The 21,094-nt window shown below is 42.6% G+C and overlaps 1 protein-coding gene across 1 annotated transcript in view; it reads right to left on the minus strand.

Moving 5' to 3' along the window:
* Positions 1–20,197, minus strand: part of EIF4H (eukaryotic translation initiation factor 4H) — a 38,877-nt gene extending 18,680 nt beyond the window's left edge. Inside the window, exons 1-5 of the mRNA XM_085858660.1 lie at positions 19,898–20,197; positions 15,294–15,484; positions 10,847–10,911; positions 10,633–10,723; positions 9,229–9,267 (exon numbers count right to left, since the gene is read on the minus strand). Coding sequence (XP_085714786.1) covers positions 9,229–9,267; positions 10,633–10,723; positions 10,847–10,911; positions 15,294–15,484; positions 19,898–19,941 — 430 coding nt within the window. The 5' untranslated portion in view covers positions 19,942–20,197. The remainder of the gene's footprint in view (positions 1–9,228; positions 9,268–10,632; positions 10,724–10,846; positions 10,912–15,293; positions 15,485–19,897) is intronic.
* Between the last annotated feature and the right edge of the window lie 897 nt (positions 20,198–21,094).

The raw sequence follows: 21,094 nt of genomic DNA on the forward strand, positions 1-21,094 counted from the left end.
CACAATCAAATTCAAGATCGCTTGAGAAATGTAGGAGATAGATTTTGAAAATCGTCATTTTCGCATTTTTTGCCAACTTTGAAGTCACGTGACACGAAAACGAAAGCGAATATCGAAAATCTGGCCCGACCAAATTTAGATATTGTCCCATAGATTCATATGCTACAATCAAATTCAAGATCGCTTGAGAAATGGCGGAGGAGATAGAATTTGAAAATCGTCATTTTTGCAACTTCAAAGGCCTCGTGACCTTGACCTTCAGTGACCTTGAATGTCATACCATCGTGTACGTCTCATCGACCTCTATCAGGATCACTAATGACCAGATCTCCCGCTTCAACTTCATTGTGAACGGATCGAAGGACATCGACACCCATATTATTAGGTCATGCTCGAAGAGATGACCTAAAAACTAATTTCTCTGGTGTTGATGGATGTGGCACAGGCATGATGGGCTGAATGGCCTCCACCTGCATCTACTTTCCTTGTGTATGTGTAGATGAATTTGAGACAAGGATCACTGAAGCAATCAATGCTATTGATAAAGACACATTGAAAGCAGCAATGAACAATGCACTGGTTCGATGCAGGGTATGCATCAATTGTAATGGACAGTACTTAAAAAGTGCGATTTTTATGTCGCAGGTCGACAAGAGCTCCGTATGGTTGTTATTATTGTTGTAGTTTTTGATGGGGGTCGACTTTTGAAATGTGCACCCATTGGTTGGACAGCTGAGGGACCCAACCCACATTTGTCACTTGACTCCACCCACCATAGCACCCAGACAAAATAATATGGCTAACATCTTGGTTTTCTGGTGAGCCTAAGACATCAGACCTGGAGGCCTCTGCCAATGATAAACTGCCCAGGTTTGTTGCGTCAGATTTCCATTGGCTTTGTTTGGGTCGAGGGTTACTCATGATGCGGGACCCCGAAAAATCTAGTCAATGTTGAATAAAAAATATTAGCAAGGTTTAATCAAGCCCAGCAGCACGCACAGTATACGCCTCCCTAAAAAAAATATAAAAAAAAATAAAAATAAAAATAAAAAAAAAACTAGAGGGGGAGCACTCGGTAGAGTGCAAAACCTCCGCCGCCAATACTGCGAGGTTACTCAAGTGAACCTGATATCCTATTCATTCAATTTGACGTCAACAATGCTCACAGAGTTATAGTTTGCAACTTTCCCTTTTTCATACTCAATTCATTCGTCATAACTAGATTCCTTGAGACAGAAGTTGATTTTACGTGGGTATATCCACCTGAAGTTCCAAAATCGGCCGCAATTATAATTTTGGCATGTTTTTTGTTGGAAATCACTTATAACATGAAGAAATGCAAAAAAAAAACGAAATTTTGTTGAAAAAAAAGTTGCAAAAATTTTTTTCTCTATTTTTTTTTTGGGGGGGGGGGGTTGGAAATCACTTAAAGCATGTAGAAATGCAAAAAAAAATTCAAATTTTTTCCGAGTAAAATCGAAAATTTTTTGAAAAAAGTTGCAAAATTTGGGTTTTTTTTCTCTAACAAATTTATTGTTTTTTTGGTTGGAAATAACTTAAAACATGGAGAAATGCAAAAACAAAATTCAAATATTTTTTTCAAAATGGCCACCATAGTGGCCATATTGGACTCTGGACCAAGTCCAAAATCTAATGGCATGATCCTTGGACCATACCTCATTCCCCCACCTAGTTTCGTCGAAATCCGTCGAGGAGTTTTTTTCCGTAATACTGTTCACAAACAAACAAACAAACAAAAAAAAAACCAATGTCACCCGCAGGGTGACCCGTATCTTGCCAAAAGGTGACCACGTGTGACTTCTTTAAGGTCACACTGAGGTGAACAGTGCTGCTATCCACCAGGAGCGACTCCTTGAGGAATATCTGCCTACGAGAGATTCCGTTGAGAATCGTTCTCCAGAGTAACCATGAAAAATATGCATTTGCCTCATAACATCACCAAATGACGTCATAATGTCTCAAGCTTGACATATCCAGAAAGCACTCATCGAGGTGTTCAATTTGAGGTATTACACGATATGGTACCTAAAATTTCAAAATTTGACCTTGGGGTCAAAAACTTTCGACCTCCAGCGCTAACCATGAAGGTCAAGGCCGATCGCCACCAAAAATTAATCAGCTGAGCGCCAGACCATGAACTATATTCCCATGAAGTTTGAAGACGATCCGATCAAAATTACTCAAAAAATAAGGGTTTCGTCGACTCTCCTGATTTGCGACAAAGTGACCTTGACCTTGAAAATTTTATGCGCTGAAAGGGACCTCTATAGGACTCTGATATGCGAAGTTACAAAAATTTCCAATGATAACTGTGCTGTGCAGAGTGATCGATACGTGATTACAGACAAACAAAAAAAAACTAGCCCGAACCTCAGCCATAGGCTGAAGGTTATCTTGCCAAAAACAAAAATATTTATATCGTCAATGACGTCAGCAAAAGATTCTGTCGTCAAATTATAGCTATATCTGAAAAGCACTCTTCTTGGGCTTCAACTTGAGGTACTACTCGGTGTTGTTAGTCAAAGATTTAAAAATGACCTTCATGATCGTCAACTTCGACCTTGGGCGCTAACCATGAAGGTCAAGGCCAATCCCAACCAAAAACTAATCAGCTGAGCGCCTATCGATATACTATATATCCACCAAGTTTAAAGATGATCCGATAAAAATTACTCAAAAGTTAAGGGTTTCGTTGATTTTGATGTTTGACCTTCTGGTGACCTTGACCTTTGACCTTCAACATTGTGTGTCGAAAGCTATTGAGCTCATGAGTATACATATAAAGTTTGAGAGCGATTGCACGAAAACTGTGATCTACAGAGCGACTTGAAACTTGAAAATCAATTGTCACAAAAAAATAAATACACAAACAAACCGACGAAAAAACAGATCTTGCAAAACGCTCTGAGTTTGGCAAGATAAAAAAAAAAAAAACATACAAGCTGACTAACATATCTTGCAAAAACTTCGTTTTGGCAAGATAACAAACAAACAGAAAGGGGTGAAAACAGTAACCTCCGATCTTTGATGGCGGAGGTTAATAAAAAGAATCTTTTTTGAACAGCCCCATATTGGGGTTACACAATATGATTGTGACAAATCAGTTTTGATACAATTGTGGCAGGTGGCAACATGAATGAGAGGTGTAGAGTTAATCTTTTAATATCCCATTAAATGCGCATTTCCCAATCAGCACATTACCAGATTTTGTCACAGGTGATGACCACAGTGCAGTCATTATTTAAGAAGTCGAGCTGGGTTGTGTATAGTGCTATGTCACACAACCTCCGGTGCCTGAACATGCCCATGTTTAAGTTTTGAACATATCATCCCTCAAATGGTCTCCTTCAGGAAAAAAGTACAGTCCAAGAGACAACTTTTGAAAAAAAGAGCACCCAAGGGCATCGTTGGGAACAAGACCCCCAATGTTTTTTGGTTTTTTTGCTGTGCCCCAAATCGATTTTAACACATTGGCTACGATGCACCACTTTGTAACAATTCACCTATTTTTCTACACATTTTATTGTGGGTGGGGGGGAACTTAAGTTTGACGGGGTCCAGGCCCAGAATCTATTGGGAAGCCAGTAACTCCTCCAAGCACACCACACAATAACTTATTGACTATGAAGAGGACTTTTGGTGAAGCTGTTGGGAATGTGTGGAAGCAAAAACACTTGTAGTACTGCTTACGAATAAAAATACTTGGTGCAAGGTTTGCCTCATCGCCGATTAAGAGCAAATCGATAATCAGCTTATAACTTTGAAATCAAGAAAAATGCAACAGGATCTCACTCTTGCCTCTGTCACCTGCCAGAAGTGCCAGGGCAAATTGAATCATGTATGGATACAACTTAAGGTCCGATACGATGATTTGTCTTATGGATTCTCAGTCCATGCGGTGTGCTCAAGTCAGGGAACAGAACTACCAGGAATCCTCATCACTGCTACTAGCATATTCTCAGTTGCCTCGTTTTTCTTTTTTAATACAGAGCCGAGGTTTGTGGAGGAGCTGGAACATAGCACAGATCAGGATGCAACAGAACAAAACGAACAGCGGGGGGGGGGGGGGGGGCACAACAGTCAGGTTGAGGGACAAATAGAGAGAGACTTTAAAGATAAGGGATGTGAGGAAGCAAGAAGACTAGGGGAGGACGAGATGGATATAGAAGCAAACTGTCAGGCAGGAAACAGGAAAGTTGTAAAGAGGTGGGTGGGCTTGAGGATAATTAATGGGAGTACAAAAGATCATGGTTTTGGATGGGGGATGATCTGAGATTGTGGTGAACAGCTGTCTTGAAAACGTGGAGAGAAGAATGAGATAGAAAAGAATGTGGAAGTTTGTTCCAAAGTTTGGGGAGGAGGAATGAATGTGTGGGGGTGAGCACCGATTTCTGGATTTTGGGAGAGTCACCAAAAGGCGGTTGGTGGCAGACTTTGTACACCCTGCAGAAAAACTTGGGGTGGGGGAGAGGGGAGGGTGCCAATGCATGGAAATAGTAGAGGTTGCAAGACCAAAAATGAGGTGGTAGAAGACAGAGAGACCACCATCCTAGTCTGCAATGTGAAAGTGATGGGCCCATAGACTCAGCTTCATCACAAGAGATTAAAATGATCTTGAAGGCCTTGTTTCTAGTGTCGAGCTGAGCAAGTTGGATAGAAGTTCAGGAGTGCTAAGGAAGGAGTTTGTACGACGGAGGATGCCCAGTCAGCAGCTGGCTTTGGAGGCCAACTCAGTAATGTGCTTTACTCAAGAAAGATTACAGCTCATCGTGAGACCCAAGAGTTTGAATGACTGAACTTTGTCAAGATGTTTCGAGATAAAAAAAAGTCGATGGGATGGATTGCCAAATGGTCCTGTTAAGGAGAGACAGTGTGTGTGCGTGGGGGGGGTTCTCAGGATTGAAAGACATATTCCAAGTCTTTGACCATTTTTGAGACCCCAGAGTGAGACTCAAGCATTGTTTGACAATTTTCAGAAGGTGTGTGGACCAATACATGTTCTGATGTCTTGTAGCATTTCTTAAGCTCAACGATTTTATTCACACAGCGATGAATATCAATTGCAGTCAGAGCTTCATTTGTATTGAATTGACATTTCAATACTAAGAGCTTAAACAATTAAGCCAATTGCAAAGATCAGCTCTACAACAGTAGACCTTCCTTACAAACTCAAACCCTGATCTCAAAAGAAAGACATGACAAACATCAGTTTGATGCATTAACATCATGTTGCTGAGAATAAACAAAAAAAGTGCAGATCATCCACCACACTGGCTGGAAACTACAGAGAAAAGGATAATCAGTGCCAAGCACAGTACCATTTTCATGGTACAGGGTGAGAGGATGGGCAGTGACTGTGAACTTTTGAAAAAAAATTAATAATAACAAGCTGAACGTGACCTATTGTTCACTGAACATTTCAGACCACGAGGCCGTGTGATTGTGAACTCGCCCCAAATTTTCTGCATTTGCACCATGCCAAGTACAATGGCATGCGGCTGGATTAGCATTCAACTGTTGGAAGGTTTACTAACGTGATTTTTAATAATGACATTTCACAGCAGTGTCTCAAACCCAACAGGAACAAAAACAGAAGATGGCAAGGCCAGAAAACTTGCTGAAACATGGCACAGATGTTTGGTGAAAAAATAAAAATAAATAATTATTTGCAGTTTAGCCAAAGCTTTGATAACTAGAACGGGCACTCATAGAGCGCATACCTTCGCCGCAGCCACTAGTTTGAACATGGCATGAGAGTGAAATGAGGAACTAAAATTCCACTAAATCTGCTCGGGAATTTCACAAATTTAAAGTCCATGATCCAGATTTTGTGAAAGGATTTTGTTATTAGAACTATTACGATTATGACAATTTTAGGCGATTCGTTGTCCCGAGTGCCGAACTCTGTAGCATGTAGGGTCGGATTCGGTCGAACGTCACTGACCACGCAGACACGACCTGGATCAAGTAGATCATGTTTTCAAATCCGAGCGAGGACAAAAACATCATTTTAATTGGCGTCTAATTAAACAAGAAAGTAAAACTCCTTTTACTAAACCATGAGCGAAGCTATGTGCATATCAAACTATACCAAGTCTCCTTAATCAAAATTTGTTGTATTTTACTTAGTAACTAAGTTTGGTAGGGCCCTTATGGCCCTTGTTGCATCAACAGACACACAGTTTAGAGACAGAGATATATTCTAGTTATTACCTTTGTATTAAGTTGTCCACAACACATCTCAATACAAATATGTATTTCGTGACTCCCATGACCTTTGACCCACAACCGCTACCAAGGGTGACAATAGTACTATACCTTGTGTCATTTCAGAAGATGGGGAATTGAACACTGAACAACTTGGAGTTAATTTGGTGTAAATCGGAAACATATTAACCGTTTTCATCATGAAAAAACGATGTTGACCTTTTTGTGACCTTGACCTTTGATCCGATCGCTCCCAAAATCTAATGGATTTGTCCTTTCATGATGCCAAACAAATCCAAAACAATTAAAGCCTCTCTGCGTTTTGTTTTTTTTTTGGTTTAAGTTGTCCACAACGCTTTCCGATATAAATGTGAATTTGTGTGACCCCCTTGACCATTGACCCCCAACCGCTACCTTGGGTGACAAAAGTACTATACCATGTGTCATATTAGAGGATGGGGAATTTAATTTTGAACATTTTGGAGTTAATTTGCTGTAAATCAAAACAAAATTGACAATTTAATCGCGAAAAAACGATTTTGACCTTGACCTTAACCTTTGATCCGATTGCTCCCAAAATCTAATCGATTTGTCCTCTCGTGATGCCAAACACATCCACAAAATTTCATGACAATCTGCGAAGTGGTTTTTGTGTAATGTTGTCCATAACGCTTCCCAATCAAAAACTCCATTTTGGTTACCCCCTTGACCTTTGACTTCCACAGACTAACTAGGGTTGCAAACACTATACCATACGCTACATCAGTGGATCGGGATTTGAATACTGAACATTTTGGACTTGATTTGATGTAAATCGGAACAAAATTGACACTTTAATCGCAAAAAAACGATTTGGACCTTTTTGTGACCTTGACCTTGACCTTTGATCCGATCGCTCCCAAAATCTAATCGATTTGTCCTCTCATGATGTCAAACAAGTCCACAAAATTTCATGACAATCTGCTAAGTGGTTTTTGCGTAATGTTGTCCACGACGCTGCCCAATGAAAAATGCTATGCGGTGACCCCCTTTACTTTTGACCCCCAATCGCTACCTAGGGTAATTACGCCACACTTTCATGTGGCATAGCCTAGAATGTAGAATTGAATAATGAACATTTTGGTGTTGGTTTTATCTCGTTCGGATAAAAATTGACCGCGTTATGACGAAAAAACGATTCTGACCTTTTCGTGACCGTGACCTTGACCTTTAATCCGATTGCTCCCAAAAGCTTTGCCTGGCGTCCTTGAGTAACTGCACATCATCTCTGAAAATTTCATGCAAATCGGTCCAGCAGTTTTTGCGCAATGTTGTCCGCACACATATTTACCAATAAATAAATAAATACACAGGGGTCAATACAATACCTTCGTCAAACGAAGTTTGCGAAGGTAAATATCACTGCTGAAAGATGAACAACTTCTTTCTTGGATAAACAAATACAAACATGCACCATTTGTCTACAAACTCACATTACGCTTGGAAAAGTTTTTTTTTTTCATATACTGTACAATTATATCCCGGCTTACGTCGCCCCTTTTGATGTAGTTTTCCAAATACGTTGTCACATTATTAATACCACTTCTCGATATTTGTTGTCATCAACCCGCACTTCTGTCGTTTTCAAAGCCATACCTTTTATTCTCGAACGTTGTCAGAACTTACAAGATTGAAAAAGACATCAAAATACATCGCCAAAGTATCAAATCGGGAGATCACAAAATCACCGAAAGAAATATTGTACATTGCTTCGTGCATCAAGAAATGTATTGTGCTGTAGATTGGTCAAGAGGCGTTGCAATGGTGTTTCCTTCGAAGTGAAATTATATGTTATTTGTCAAATGGATGCTGGCATTAATGGAATGCCAGGCTGTTAAGTTTGCCTCTGATCGATAAATATGCCCACGTTTATTTAAAGAGGAGGAAAATGACGACATATAACCACCTTCGAAGTCTTCCAGAAGAGGTTTATTTTTATTTAAATGTCTGGCAATTTTTTTTAATTTTATTTAGACGTATTTGTACTTGAATACAACTACCATTAATGAAAAAATAATAATAATTTTTTTTTAAAGGATAATAACCGGTACAAAGCTAAATATAATACCTAAAGTGACGACGTGAGGAATGCATTCCCTCCATACTCCATTAATCCTATGAGAAAAATTGCTTCGATTTTCGTCATACTTTTCAAGAACGCATCCCAGACATAAACTGGGGTCTTATTGTGTGTGTGTGTGTGTGTGTGTGTGTGTGTGTGTGTGTGTGTGTGTGTGTGTGTGTGTGTGTGTGTGTGTGTGTGTGTGTGTGTGTGTATATAGAACAGCACCAAACCTCAGTGGCAGGAAAAGCAAGCAAAAGTATCAGTCCCCCGTGACAGGATAAGTTCAAGGTAATCTATCAATTTAAATTATTTCATGGACCTTAAAAAGGTTAATGATGTTGCACTCTTGGTTTTACTCAAGAGCCAAAGCTCTGAGCTACTTAGACTACCGAATGCAAAATGGTTGTGCAACATTGGGTAGAGGAGGTTGGATTTGTCTAAAAAAACATGGCAAAATCAAATTTGGCATCAACAATATTCATACCTATTCTCCCATAATTTCAAAAGTTAATGTTGAGCTTTTCAAACGCAGCACTGGAAGCGGCCACCATAAACGGGAGACAGATAAGCGCACGGACAGACATCACAGTTTGCAATACACCAAATAATCTATGAATTGCTCTGGAGTTTAAATTGTCAAAATGATGATCCAGACATACTTACTCAAAACAAAATAAATAACTAAAAAGAAATACGCCTGCCTGTGCATCTGTTTGCGATGAAATACAATTGCTTTTTTCTTCTTTCTTTTTTTTTAAACTCTAACTATAAGGACCCCCAATTCAAAACTACCTAGAGCCTGTGCTGACTCAAGGGGGTCCCACGAGGCCCGACTGTCGAGCGCCTTCCTCAGGATCATCAATATAACAGAGACGCGAGCAAGGCTGGAGACGCACCTCCAACTCGGTTGCTCATGCCCCGGCCTCCTCGACCTCCTGTGGAAAAGCAATGCCAACATCAGTACACAACAAAACAAAAGAAGGTTAAAAAAAAAAATACATAATGGAAAATCTCCATGGTAAAAGTAAATTAAAATAAAGTGAGTATGGTAGCTGGGAAGGGGGGAGGTGGGTAGTTGGGGAATAATGTAGTCAGTACATCAAATCACCTATGAAAACAAACAGAAAACTGGAAGGGCACTCGGTAGAGCGCATACCTCCGCAACGTAATGCCTGATCCTCGAGAACATATCGGGTCGAATACATTTTTGAAATAGCATGCTATACAGTACTATATCGTTTTTGGCCCTATCTCTAAATGGTGAAGAATTTAAATAATTCTCGTATCCAGATCTGGATCTTCACCAAAGTCGAATCAAATCTTCGTCACACCCAACCTGTCCACCAAGTTTCATCCGAATCCGTCCACAACTTTTTGAGATATCGTGCTATATATCGGTTTAGCACGATCTCTCAATGGTGATTATCAGATCGGGATTCAGATTCGGAGCTTCACCAAAATTGAATCAATTCTTCCTTGTCACACACCCAACACGTCCACCAAGTTTTATCCTAATCCATGCACTATATCATTTTTAGCCCCATCTCTCAATGATGAAGAATCACTTTTTAAAATTCTCGTCGTCGGATCTGGATCTTCACCAAAAGCTAATCCGTTCGTCCTTGTCACACATCCAACCTGTCCACAAAATTTCATCCGGATCCGCCCACAACTTTTTGAAATATCCTGTACACAAAGACAGACAACAGACAGAAAGGGGTGAAAACATAACCTCCTTCATCTTCGGTGGCAGAAGTAACTAGAAAGCATTTTCAAGTGCAATCCTGTGTTGTGGCTGCATTGTACAAAAACTAAACTCGACGGAAACAGCAGTAAAATTAAATGAAAGAGGAAAAAATGTATTAATTGGTGTTCTCCATATTTTCGTAATGTAGGTTTTTTGAAAAGTTGATGACAAAAGCTCAAATGGTAAATAAACAAATACTGAGGTGATTACAAAACCCGGCCGTCACTCACTGCGAGGTGGCTGGCCTAATAAGGACTATTTGTACTTACTGTGACTTTGCCATTCTGACTCAATTAAAAATTAGTCTTCTCCATATTCTCATAACAAAGGTTTGTTGAAAATTTGACGACAAAAGCTCAAATGGTAAAAAAAAAAAAAAATTATGGCCTGGACGGACACACACACACAATTGCAAAACACAGTCACCTGCTGTGTGACGGAGAAGTTAATAACTTTCAAAGTACTGTATTTAATTGAACAAACCACAATACTAATATAGTGAGAATGGGCGCAAAAGAAGGGTACAAGACTTGACGTGCAAGCAACACGGTACCTCGATCGTCTCGTCCACGAAACCCAAAGTTTCCCCGTTCCTGCTTCCGACCCTCAGCAACGTCGATGCGAAGAGCTCGCTCCATGAACACCTGGAATACAAACGGAAGTAGCAATTAACAGACGAAGACAACCAGCAGCACTTCACAAGCTTCCATAATATTTGAGGAAGTAACGTTGGCAATATTTGTTTGTTTGTTTTAAATTCTACTCACCGCTCCATCGTATGTCAATGCTTCTTGCAAAGAATTTAGATCCTCAAATTCCACATAGCAAAACCCTGCAATAAAGGAAAATGGGTTGGTGAAATGAGCACCCACGTAAAATACGAAAGTGAGCTCCAGTTGCTCAAATCCCAAAGAAGCACTTGGGGGGGGGGGATAAGAATAAGTGAGAAAACAAAATGCACTTACAACTGAGACAGATGAACAAAAAAAAAAATGATAAAAGCTTTTGAGAAGATTATCTGGAGTAAATAACATGGCTAAAGGCCCAGTCACACCTTGACGTTTTAGCCAGCTTATGCCGATTTTTGGAAAATTTGTCTAAAACGCTGGTACACGTCGAATAAGTTATGGGTAAGTTTTGATAACATTGAGAGCACGCTGAAAAACACTGCCATACGTCGTTGTACGCTGGCTTTAAACGTTGTACTTTTCGGTTGTCCCCAAATTTTCCATGCTTGAAATTTTAAGACTCATGCCAGCGTATGACTCACACGTTCCGCATAACGCTGGCCATAAGTTGTAGGCACATCACGCGATTGTTGACACACGTTACTTGTAAGTCGAAACACGTCGAGGTAATGTTTAGCGTACCCGAAACTTATTTCTAACCTATGAGTAATGTGTTGTACTCACGTTACATGATCGGTGACACACGTTACTTGTAAGTTACTCACAAGTCGAAACTCACAAGGTCGGCATACGCTGGCAAGATCGCCAAGGTGTGACTGCGATGTTGACACTTCCATTTCTGCGGCGGTTATGATTTGAATCGTTGTGCGGCAGCCTTTTGATAACCTACGCCACGTCATCGTCGGCGATGCGTACAACGCGCTATGCCTAAGTGAGACTATCGTTGGGCATAGGTTGTGAAGGCCGACAACAGGTTCAGCATTCGTTGGTATAAGTTATCTATAACACAACGAAACGTTCTGTGTCCGTTACTAATATGTTATGCATAAGACCAAGTCGTTATGAATACGTCCGAATCTTTAAAAAAAAAAAAAACATCAAAAGTTCAACGTAAGCCAGCGTTTTACATACATTTTAATACGTTGCCATTGCTGGCTAAAACGTCAAGGTGTGACTGGGCCTTAAGACGTGCATCGAAAATTGAATTCCAACTCAACATGATCGAATAACTCCGTACATCCTACAAGAGAGACACCCCGCCGGTAGGCCAAATCAAAATATAAATAAATATAAAACAGTGCATCAATATGTGGGTCAGGAGGGGCGGATTGAAATTAAAATATTTTCAAGAACATTTATTTCAACACGGAAATGCAGCACTCAACTAGGAGGGCACTCGGTAGAGCGCGCACCTCCACCCCGCAATGCCTGAGCCACGAGAACATATCAAGCACAATACATTTTTGAAATATCATGCCACCTATCGTTTTTGGTCCTATCTCTGAATGGTGAAGAATCACTTTAAAAATTAAATAATCATTGCATCAAGATTTGAATTCAGATCTTCACCAAAATCAAATAAATTCGTCCTTGCCACAAACACAACGTGTCCACCAAGTTTCGTCGAAATCCGTCAACAACAATTTGAGATATCCTGCACACAAACACACAAACAAACAGACAAAGAGAGAAAGGAGTAAAAACATAACCTCCTTCACTTTCGGTGGCAGAGGTAAAAATGCCAACTAATACAAGACAGAAATGCCAACATTTCGCTTTTGAATCGACAAGATGTCACAAAATAGATCATCATTCACAAATACATGGCAAGATGAAAAAAAATTTCAGGCGAGCAGATACGATTATGAAATGACGAGATCGTTTACATATTGCGGGATGACAACACTGAAGCTATTTAAATACCATGATGTTGATGCTGCATAGAACCAATGTTAGTCAGACTAGGTTTTAATATTGTGAGCACACCGATCATTGGACCACTAAAGTAAAAATCTACTTGACATTGTAGAGCTGTTCCTTACAACCTTGTTCGATTGTTCCTGCTCAGTAATCATTCAAACATCAACTCTGGATGAGTGGGGCTCTGTCTACGATCGCACAAATAAATTTTGAAGCAAACTTATGGGACAATACATCAGGCCATGTGGTCGGCAGGTCAAGTAGTCTTGAACACAAGAAGCTTTAAAGAATATGGAATGACACAATTGACGAAGAACCCGAGATAGGTTTGTACTCCAGCTCATCCACACGAAATTGGGATCAGTAAGAATACTCATGAAGGATGTGGATGCATCCTGCCAATACATTGGAGATAAAAGGCAGCATACAAAAGCATTGGCACCCAGAATGTGTGTGTGGGGCGGGGGGGGCGGGAGTCGATCATCAGGGATCACGGAGTTGGGCGCAAGGACAAGGGCAGAAAGCTGAACCACGGCCCAGGTCAACACAGCCAAACCTGAAACCCAAATGAAGAGAGTAATGAGCTAGCACAGTTACATAAGATTGTGTGAGTGCAAGCTGTTGCCTCAAACAGAATTTCCAATTTAAAAGCCAAAGCTCTATAGTTTGGAGGTTTGAGTCTTAAATTTGATGTTTTGGGATGGGTCGTGTCTGTCGCTTTGGCTGCAAAGCGCAATGACCAGCAGAAAGTCTGCGTCTCTGTATCTCTGTCTCGCATCGTAGAAGCATCAACAGAGATGCCCTCGTCGACCCACGACTCTCTGCCATCTTCTGATCAGCGGTCGTTGCGAAACCATCATCTGCATAGTCTTTATCCTTTAAAGGCATGGAGCAAGCTCTAGGTGTCACCTTTAAAGTAAAATCACCTTTCCATGGCCATGATTCAGTTTGTCTGCGTTTTGTTTCTTCCCTCGTAATCCAGTGCCATTCCACAAAGACCGGTATCGCACAGTATATTACTTGCGTGACCATGAAGGACACAAATTTACGAATTCGCCTGAATGGGGCCAAAGTTAAAGTTAAGGTGACGACTTGGTTCCATTCTTACCCATTTTGGTTTTGATCAGGGATTTCATGTGTCCAATGAGCTTCTTCATCCATTCGCCACAATTTGAGCTCACACAGACCTTCCAACCTGCTCCATGAAGGTGTGGTGTTTAACACAAAGACACGACTTCACTGGACCTTCTGTAAAATCCCATGGGCCAATATGCTAAAAACCTATCCCACCGTTACATAACAATATCGAAATAAAAGAATGCAGTAGTAACACATTCCCCCGATGACGATCGACTAGATTACAGGCATGTAATGCTACCCGTAAGATGAAAGATGTTCCATCAAAACAGCAACATGCACACGCTGCTTGAAGGTATCAAAGACATCATTATCCAATTGCTAACAACTTCATCTAGAACAGCACTCGGAAGAACACATACCTCCGCCAGGCTGAACAGTTTACAGTTTACAGTTTGTATCCCATTGATAGGCCAGATCTGGATCTGGACAAAGAACTAAAATGCAATTGGCTCGTTCTCGTCACCTAACAAACTCGTACACCAACTTTTGTCACAAGTCGTCCACATGTTGTTGAGGCATCACGCAAAATATCGTCTTTGGCCCAATCTCTCAATGGTGAAGAATCACTTTAAAAATCCCTGCATCCGGATCTTCACCAAAATCTAATCATTTCATTCAAATTTCGTCTGAATCTGTCCACAACGTTTTGAGATATCCTGTTCACAGACAAACGAAAACAAACAAACAAACAAACAAACAAACAGATGTGAAAAGCATAACCGCCACCCAGTTGGCAGAGGTAACAAGAGAAGTTGATACATTTCACACAGTAAAGTTGTAGGTCAAAAATAAAAAAATAACAAAAAATCTGTTGCTGGGATGTCAACATACAAAGAAATCCTTGGTTGTCTCGGCATAGAGTACAGGTTGTTTGCCGATGCCTATGCCAGAATTCCACGAAACTGACACTGACACGGCTTGCAGCCAGTGCGGAGCACGTGCGTGTCGAGAGATTATTTTGTGCAGGTATGAAGTGTTAGCCGACTGTCACTTTGCTTGCATTCACATCTTCAGCAAAGAGTACACCTTTTTCCATATTACGTCATCCAAACTGGGAATTCCATTTGGGGGGGACATGCATTTATTACAAACACAAATAAGGTGCAAGATTTAACAGGCAACCCCCACACCCCTCTCCCCCAATGGCAGCAACATACCACTTCTCAATCTCCTAACACATCTCACAAACTTCTTTCGCCGACCCCTCCCTTTCCGAATGCCCATCCTTCTCTTCATTTTAATCTCTGCAACATACTAGCAGGAAACCTACATAAATGAGACAGCCCCTTGTGGTTCCGGCATGATATTAATCATAGCGGCTCATTAGGCCCCAATGTGGTCACAAACGATGATCAGATTCCCATGAAAACGGTGATCATCTAAAAACACATCAGATACAATGGATACATCAGATACCAACGGCCTACAAAACAAGTAGTTAAACAATACCGAAACTGCTTTTTACCTTTAAATTTGTCAGTATCACGGTCCCGAACAAGACGGATGCTGCGGACTTGCAAGTCATTGAAGATGAGGTCCAGGTCCCCCTGGACAGTGTTGAAGGGAAGGTTCCCCACGTAGGCTGTGTACGGAGGCTCAGTGGGCAGCTCCTTCTGCCGGCGTTGCCCATCACGTCCACCACCCATCGAACGATTTCTTGACCCACGAGTGGTTTGACAAAGTAGAAGCACACATCAGAACTTATCCACACTGTGCTTTGGACATTATCAAATAGCTCAGCAATGCAAGCATTATAAACATGCACACACACCTTAATTAAAAAACACAACAACAACAAAAGTTGCACAAAGTCCAAAAGGTTAACTTGCATTTCATGGAATAACAGCACATCACTAAACCACCTATCCGTCAGCCCGGTTAAATAGATTTTGGCCTACACGTACTTCCAACTACACGTACAACGTACGTACTCACCTGGGTTCGAATCTCGACCAAGCTATCGGGATGGATCAATGCGTGCGCCGTCCATCGGAGGGACGTTAACCCGGTTTGGTGATCGCGAAATATCCTGGACGGAGTCGCATACGAAGAGTCACAGAGCTATCGCCGGCATCCTAAATAAAGAACAAATTCTTTCCACTTTCATCCTGGTGAAAAAAAAAAAAACTTTCCTCAATCAACCCTCGTGAAGAGTTAAAAGTTAAAAGTAGAGATTATAAAAACCTAAAGCACATTTCATTCACCACTCTACAGTTTCACCACCACCACCCTACTCTATATTCTCCACTCTACAGTTTCACCACCACCACCCTACTCTATAATCACCACTCTACAGTTTCACCACCACCACCCTACTCTATATTCTCCACTCTACAGTTTCACCACCACCACCCTACTCTATAATCACCACTCTACAGTTTCACCACCACCACCCTACTCTATATTCACCACTCTACAGTTTCACCACCACCACCCTACTCTATATTCACCACTCTACAATTTCACCACCACCACTCTACTCCATATTCACCACCACCACTCTACAGTTTCACCACCACCACCCTACTCTATATTCACCACTCTACAGTTTCACCACCACCACCCTACTCTATATTCACCACTCTACAGTTTCACCACCACCACCCTACTCTATATTCACCACTCTACAGTTTCACCACCACCACCCTACTCTATATTCACCACTCTACAGTTTCACCACCACCACCCTACTCTATATTCACCACTCTAGTTTCACCACCACCACCCTACTCTATATTCACCACCACCACTCTACTCTATATTCACCACTCTACAATTTCACCACCACCACTCTACTCCATATTCACCACTCTAGAATTTCACCACCACCACTCTACTCTACGTTCACCACTCCACAGTTTCACCACCACCACTCTACTCTACATTCACCACTCTACAGTTTCACCAACACCACTCTACTCTATATTAACCACTCAAGTTTCACCAACACCACTCTACTCTACGTTCACCACTCTACTCTATATTCACCACTCTACAGTTTCACCACCACCACTCTACTCTACATTCACCACTCTACAGTTTCACCAACACCACCACTCTACTCTACATTCACCACTCTACAATTTCACCACCACCACTCTACTCTACGTTCACCACTCCACAGTTTCACCACCACCACTCTACAGTTTCACCAACACCACTCTACTCTACATTCACCACTCAACAGTTTCACCAACACCACTCTACTCTACATTCACCACTCTCCAGTTTCACCAACACCACTCTACTCTACATTCACCACTCTCCAGTTTCACCAACACCACTCTACTCTACATTCACCACTCTACAGTTTCACCACCACCACTCCACTCTACATTCACCACCAGCACTCTACTCTACGTTCACCACTCCACAGTTTCACCACCACCACTCTACTCTACATTCACCACTCTACAGTTTCACCAATACCACTCTACTCTATATTAACCACTCAAGTTTCACCAACACCACTCTACTCTACGTTCACCACTCTACTCTATATTCACCACTCTACTCTATATTCACCACTCTACAGTTTCACCACCACCACTCTACTCTACATTCACCACTGTACAGTTTCACCAACACCACCACTCTACTCTACATTCACCACTCTACAATTTCACCACCACCACTCTACTCTACATTCACCACTGTACAGTTTCACCAACACCACTCTACTCTATATTCACCACTCTACAATTTCACCACCATCACTCTACTCTACGTTCACCACTCCACAGTTTCACCACCACCACTCTACAGTTTCACCAACACCACTCTACTCTACATTCACCACTCAACAGTTTCACCAACACCACTCTACTCTACATTCACCACTCTACAGTTTCACCAACACCACTCTACTGTATATTAACCACTCAAGTTTCACCAACACCACTCTACTCTACGTTCACCACTCTACTCTATATTCACCACTCTACAGTTTCACCAACAGCGCTCCACTCTACATTCACCACCACCACTCAACTCTAGATTCACCACGCTACAGTTTCACCACCACCACCACTCTACTCTACAATTTCACCACCACTCTACTCTACATTCACCACTCAACAGTTTCACCAACACCACTCTACTCTACATTCACCACTGTACAGTTTCACCAACAGCACTCTACTCTACATTCACCACGCTACAGTTTCACCACCACCACCACTCTACTCTACATTCACCACTCTACAATTTCACCACCACCACTCTACTCTACATTCACCACTCAACAGTTTCACCAACACCACTCTACTCTACATTCACCACTGTACAGTTTCACCAACACCACTCTACTCTACGTTCACCACTCTACTCTATATTCACCACTCTACAATTTCACCACCACCAGTCTACTCCATATTCACCACTCTAGAATTTCACCACCACCACTCTACTCTACGTTCACCACTCCACAGTTTCACCAACACCACTCTACTCTACATTCACCACTCTACAGTTTCACCAACACCACTCTACTCTACATTCACCACTCAACAGTTTCACCAACACCACTCTACCCTACATTCACCACTCTACAGTTTCACCAACACCACTCTACTCTATATTAACCACTCAAGTTTCACCAACACCACTCTACTCTACGTTCACCACTCTACTCTATATTCACCACTCTACAGTTTCACCACCACCACTCAACTCTACATTCACCACGCTACAGTTTCACCACCACCACCACTCTACTCTACATTCACCACTCTACAGATTCACCACCACCACTCTACTCTACATTCACCACTGTACAGTTTCACCAACACCACTCTACTCTACGTTCACCACTCTACTCTATATTCACCACTCTACAATTTCACCACCACCAGTCTACTCCATATTCACCACTCTACAATTTCACCACCACCACTCTACTCTACGTTCACCACTCCACAGTTTCACCAACACCACTCTACTCTACATTCACCACTCAACAGTTTCACCAACACCACTCTACTCTACATTCACCACTCTACAGTTTCACCAACACCACTCTACTCTACATTCACCACTCAACAGTTTCACCAACACCACTCTACCCTACATTCACCACTCTACAGTTTCACCAACACCACTCTACTGTATATTAACCACTCAAGTTTCACCAACACCACTCTACTCTACGTTCACCACTCTACTCTATATTCACCACTCTACAGTTTCACCACCACCACTCCACTCTACATTCACCACCACCACTCAACTCCACATTCACCACGCTACAGTTTCACCACCACCACCACTCTACTCTACATTCACCACTCTACAGATTCACCACCACCACTCTACTCTACATTCACCACTCTACAGTTTCACCACTACAACTCAAGTGTTCCGAAGTCCCACATCCTGCACTCGCAATCCTCCATCTCGACCCCCTTCAAAAGAACCACCGATGGGATCGTCTTCTATCAACAGGAAAACGTGACATTCGACGCTGAACAACCACCGAGACCAGGAATGGAAAGCGACGTCACAGTTCAACTCGTTCACCTGCCGAGCGCCGTCCAGGTGTATAAAGCAAGCGCGCGATATCCTACAGACTCGACCCAAGGAGAGTCGCATTCCCTTCAAAAATTTAATGTACTCCGATTGTACAAGTGGGTAAAACATCGATGTGAAAAACCACCGAACGTGGAGAACAAGATGAAATTCGCGAATTCCGTCGGAGGGGGATAAACCGTCGGTGAATTTCGAGAGACTAGTCCACAGCGAGCACAGAGGCCTAGTCGTTTCGCCACAAGGCCTTGAATCGAGTAGGGACTCGAACACCGCGATTCGACTCGAATATTCCCGCGCACGTCGCGCCCGACGAGCCGACAGAAGGTCCGACGAGCCGACAGAAGGTCCGACGGGCCGCGGAACACGACCCACTGAGAGAGTGGACCGACGTGGGGGTCGAGGGACGCACAGGCCCCAAATATTAGGCCTCACTCACAGGGATTGCCGAACGACGAGGTCGGAGGGGTTTTAAAACACGTCGGTACGCGCGTTACTCCCTCGCAGGGTCCTCGCGTCTCACCGAAACGTGTCCAAGGTACGTACCGATTCACACCAAACGTGCTGTAAGTCCCTTCGAAATCCGCCATCCCGGCCGTGCCCAGGCGGCGCTTCGATGGCGCCGGGCGCGACACGTGTTCCCACCGAGACTCTGCCCACCGCGGGCTTTTAAATTTATTTCTCTCGATTAATTCAGCGAATACCAAGCGGAGCCTTTTGCGCGCTTTCGTTCTTGTTTTTTTGCGCCTTCGCTATTTCTCTGCGAATCAGCTGCCGCCGGCCACGTTGGGTGAACTTGCCGAGTGAACCGTGGACGAGTGGAGTCGATGCGGCGAGAACGTGCGGATCGAGTTAAAAAAAAAAAACGGGAATCGAACCGTGAGAACCTCATGCGGAACGAGTCGTGGACACTCAAACGGGGGGGGGGGGGTCCCACAACTTGACAACGCTCCGAGTCCCCGTATTCATGGGAACGGAGAGAGTGTGTGCGAAACGGGCGCGATGGGCCAAATGGCCCTCTCTGCTGCCAACTTGCGTGGATCTCCTGTAAGATTGCAGACGCCCTTCGTACAAAAGCACAATCGAACCCGTAAATGGCGCTCGGACAGAAGTCCGAGTCGGTTGTCCTTATCTATTAGCGTTAGTTCGGTGCCCATTAATAAACATAGCACACGGTGTCTTTCGTGAAAAGGCGGCGAGCTATCGCCGGCGTTTCCAACAGGTTATAAATAATATTCCTGTCAGGATCAGCTCGTCCGGTCGAACACGTCAGACCTGACGAGGCGGATTTGGTGAAGATCGAGCGAAGATTGCAGGTCGAATCAACCCTCCTCCCGCCCCCCATCCCTCCATAAAGGGGGGGGCGAGGGTGAGGGGTGAACCCTCGCCGAAGGAGACGATATTACATTTGAGTCCGTTTGTCTGTTTGTCCGCACAGAACTTTTGTGGGGTTTTTTTTTTCCGCGACTGCTTGTTGGATTGAGACGAAATTTTCACCGCGGGTGCGACGACTCGTGGAGAATGTTTTAACGATAACGATGACATCATAGGTCACGTGGTGTGGCAGCCATGTTGGAAAAACGGGAAGACTTTGGACCTCTGTATAGATCTCTGAAACTGCACCAAAGAAGAAAAAAAATTGAAACTCTCAGGGGGAATGTGATTTTAAAAATTTTTTTAATGACATTATAATTGCATATGAAGAACGCTACATCTGATTAGTATGAAAATTTTTGCGGGCTC

Source organism: Eptatretus burgeri, chromosome 16 (assembly GCF_056783735.1).
Source record: "Eptatretus burgeri isolate ZD-2024b chromosome 16, Ebu_testis_v1, whole genome shotgun sequence".
NCBI classification, from domain to species: domain Eukaryota; kingdom Metazoa; phylum Chordata; class Myxini; order Myxiniformes; family Myxinidae; genus Eptatretus; species Eptatretus burgeri.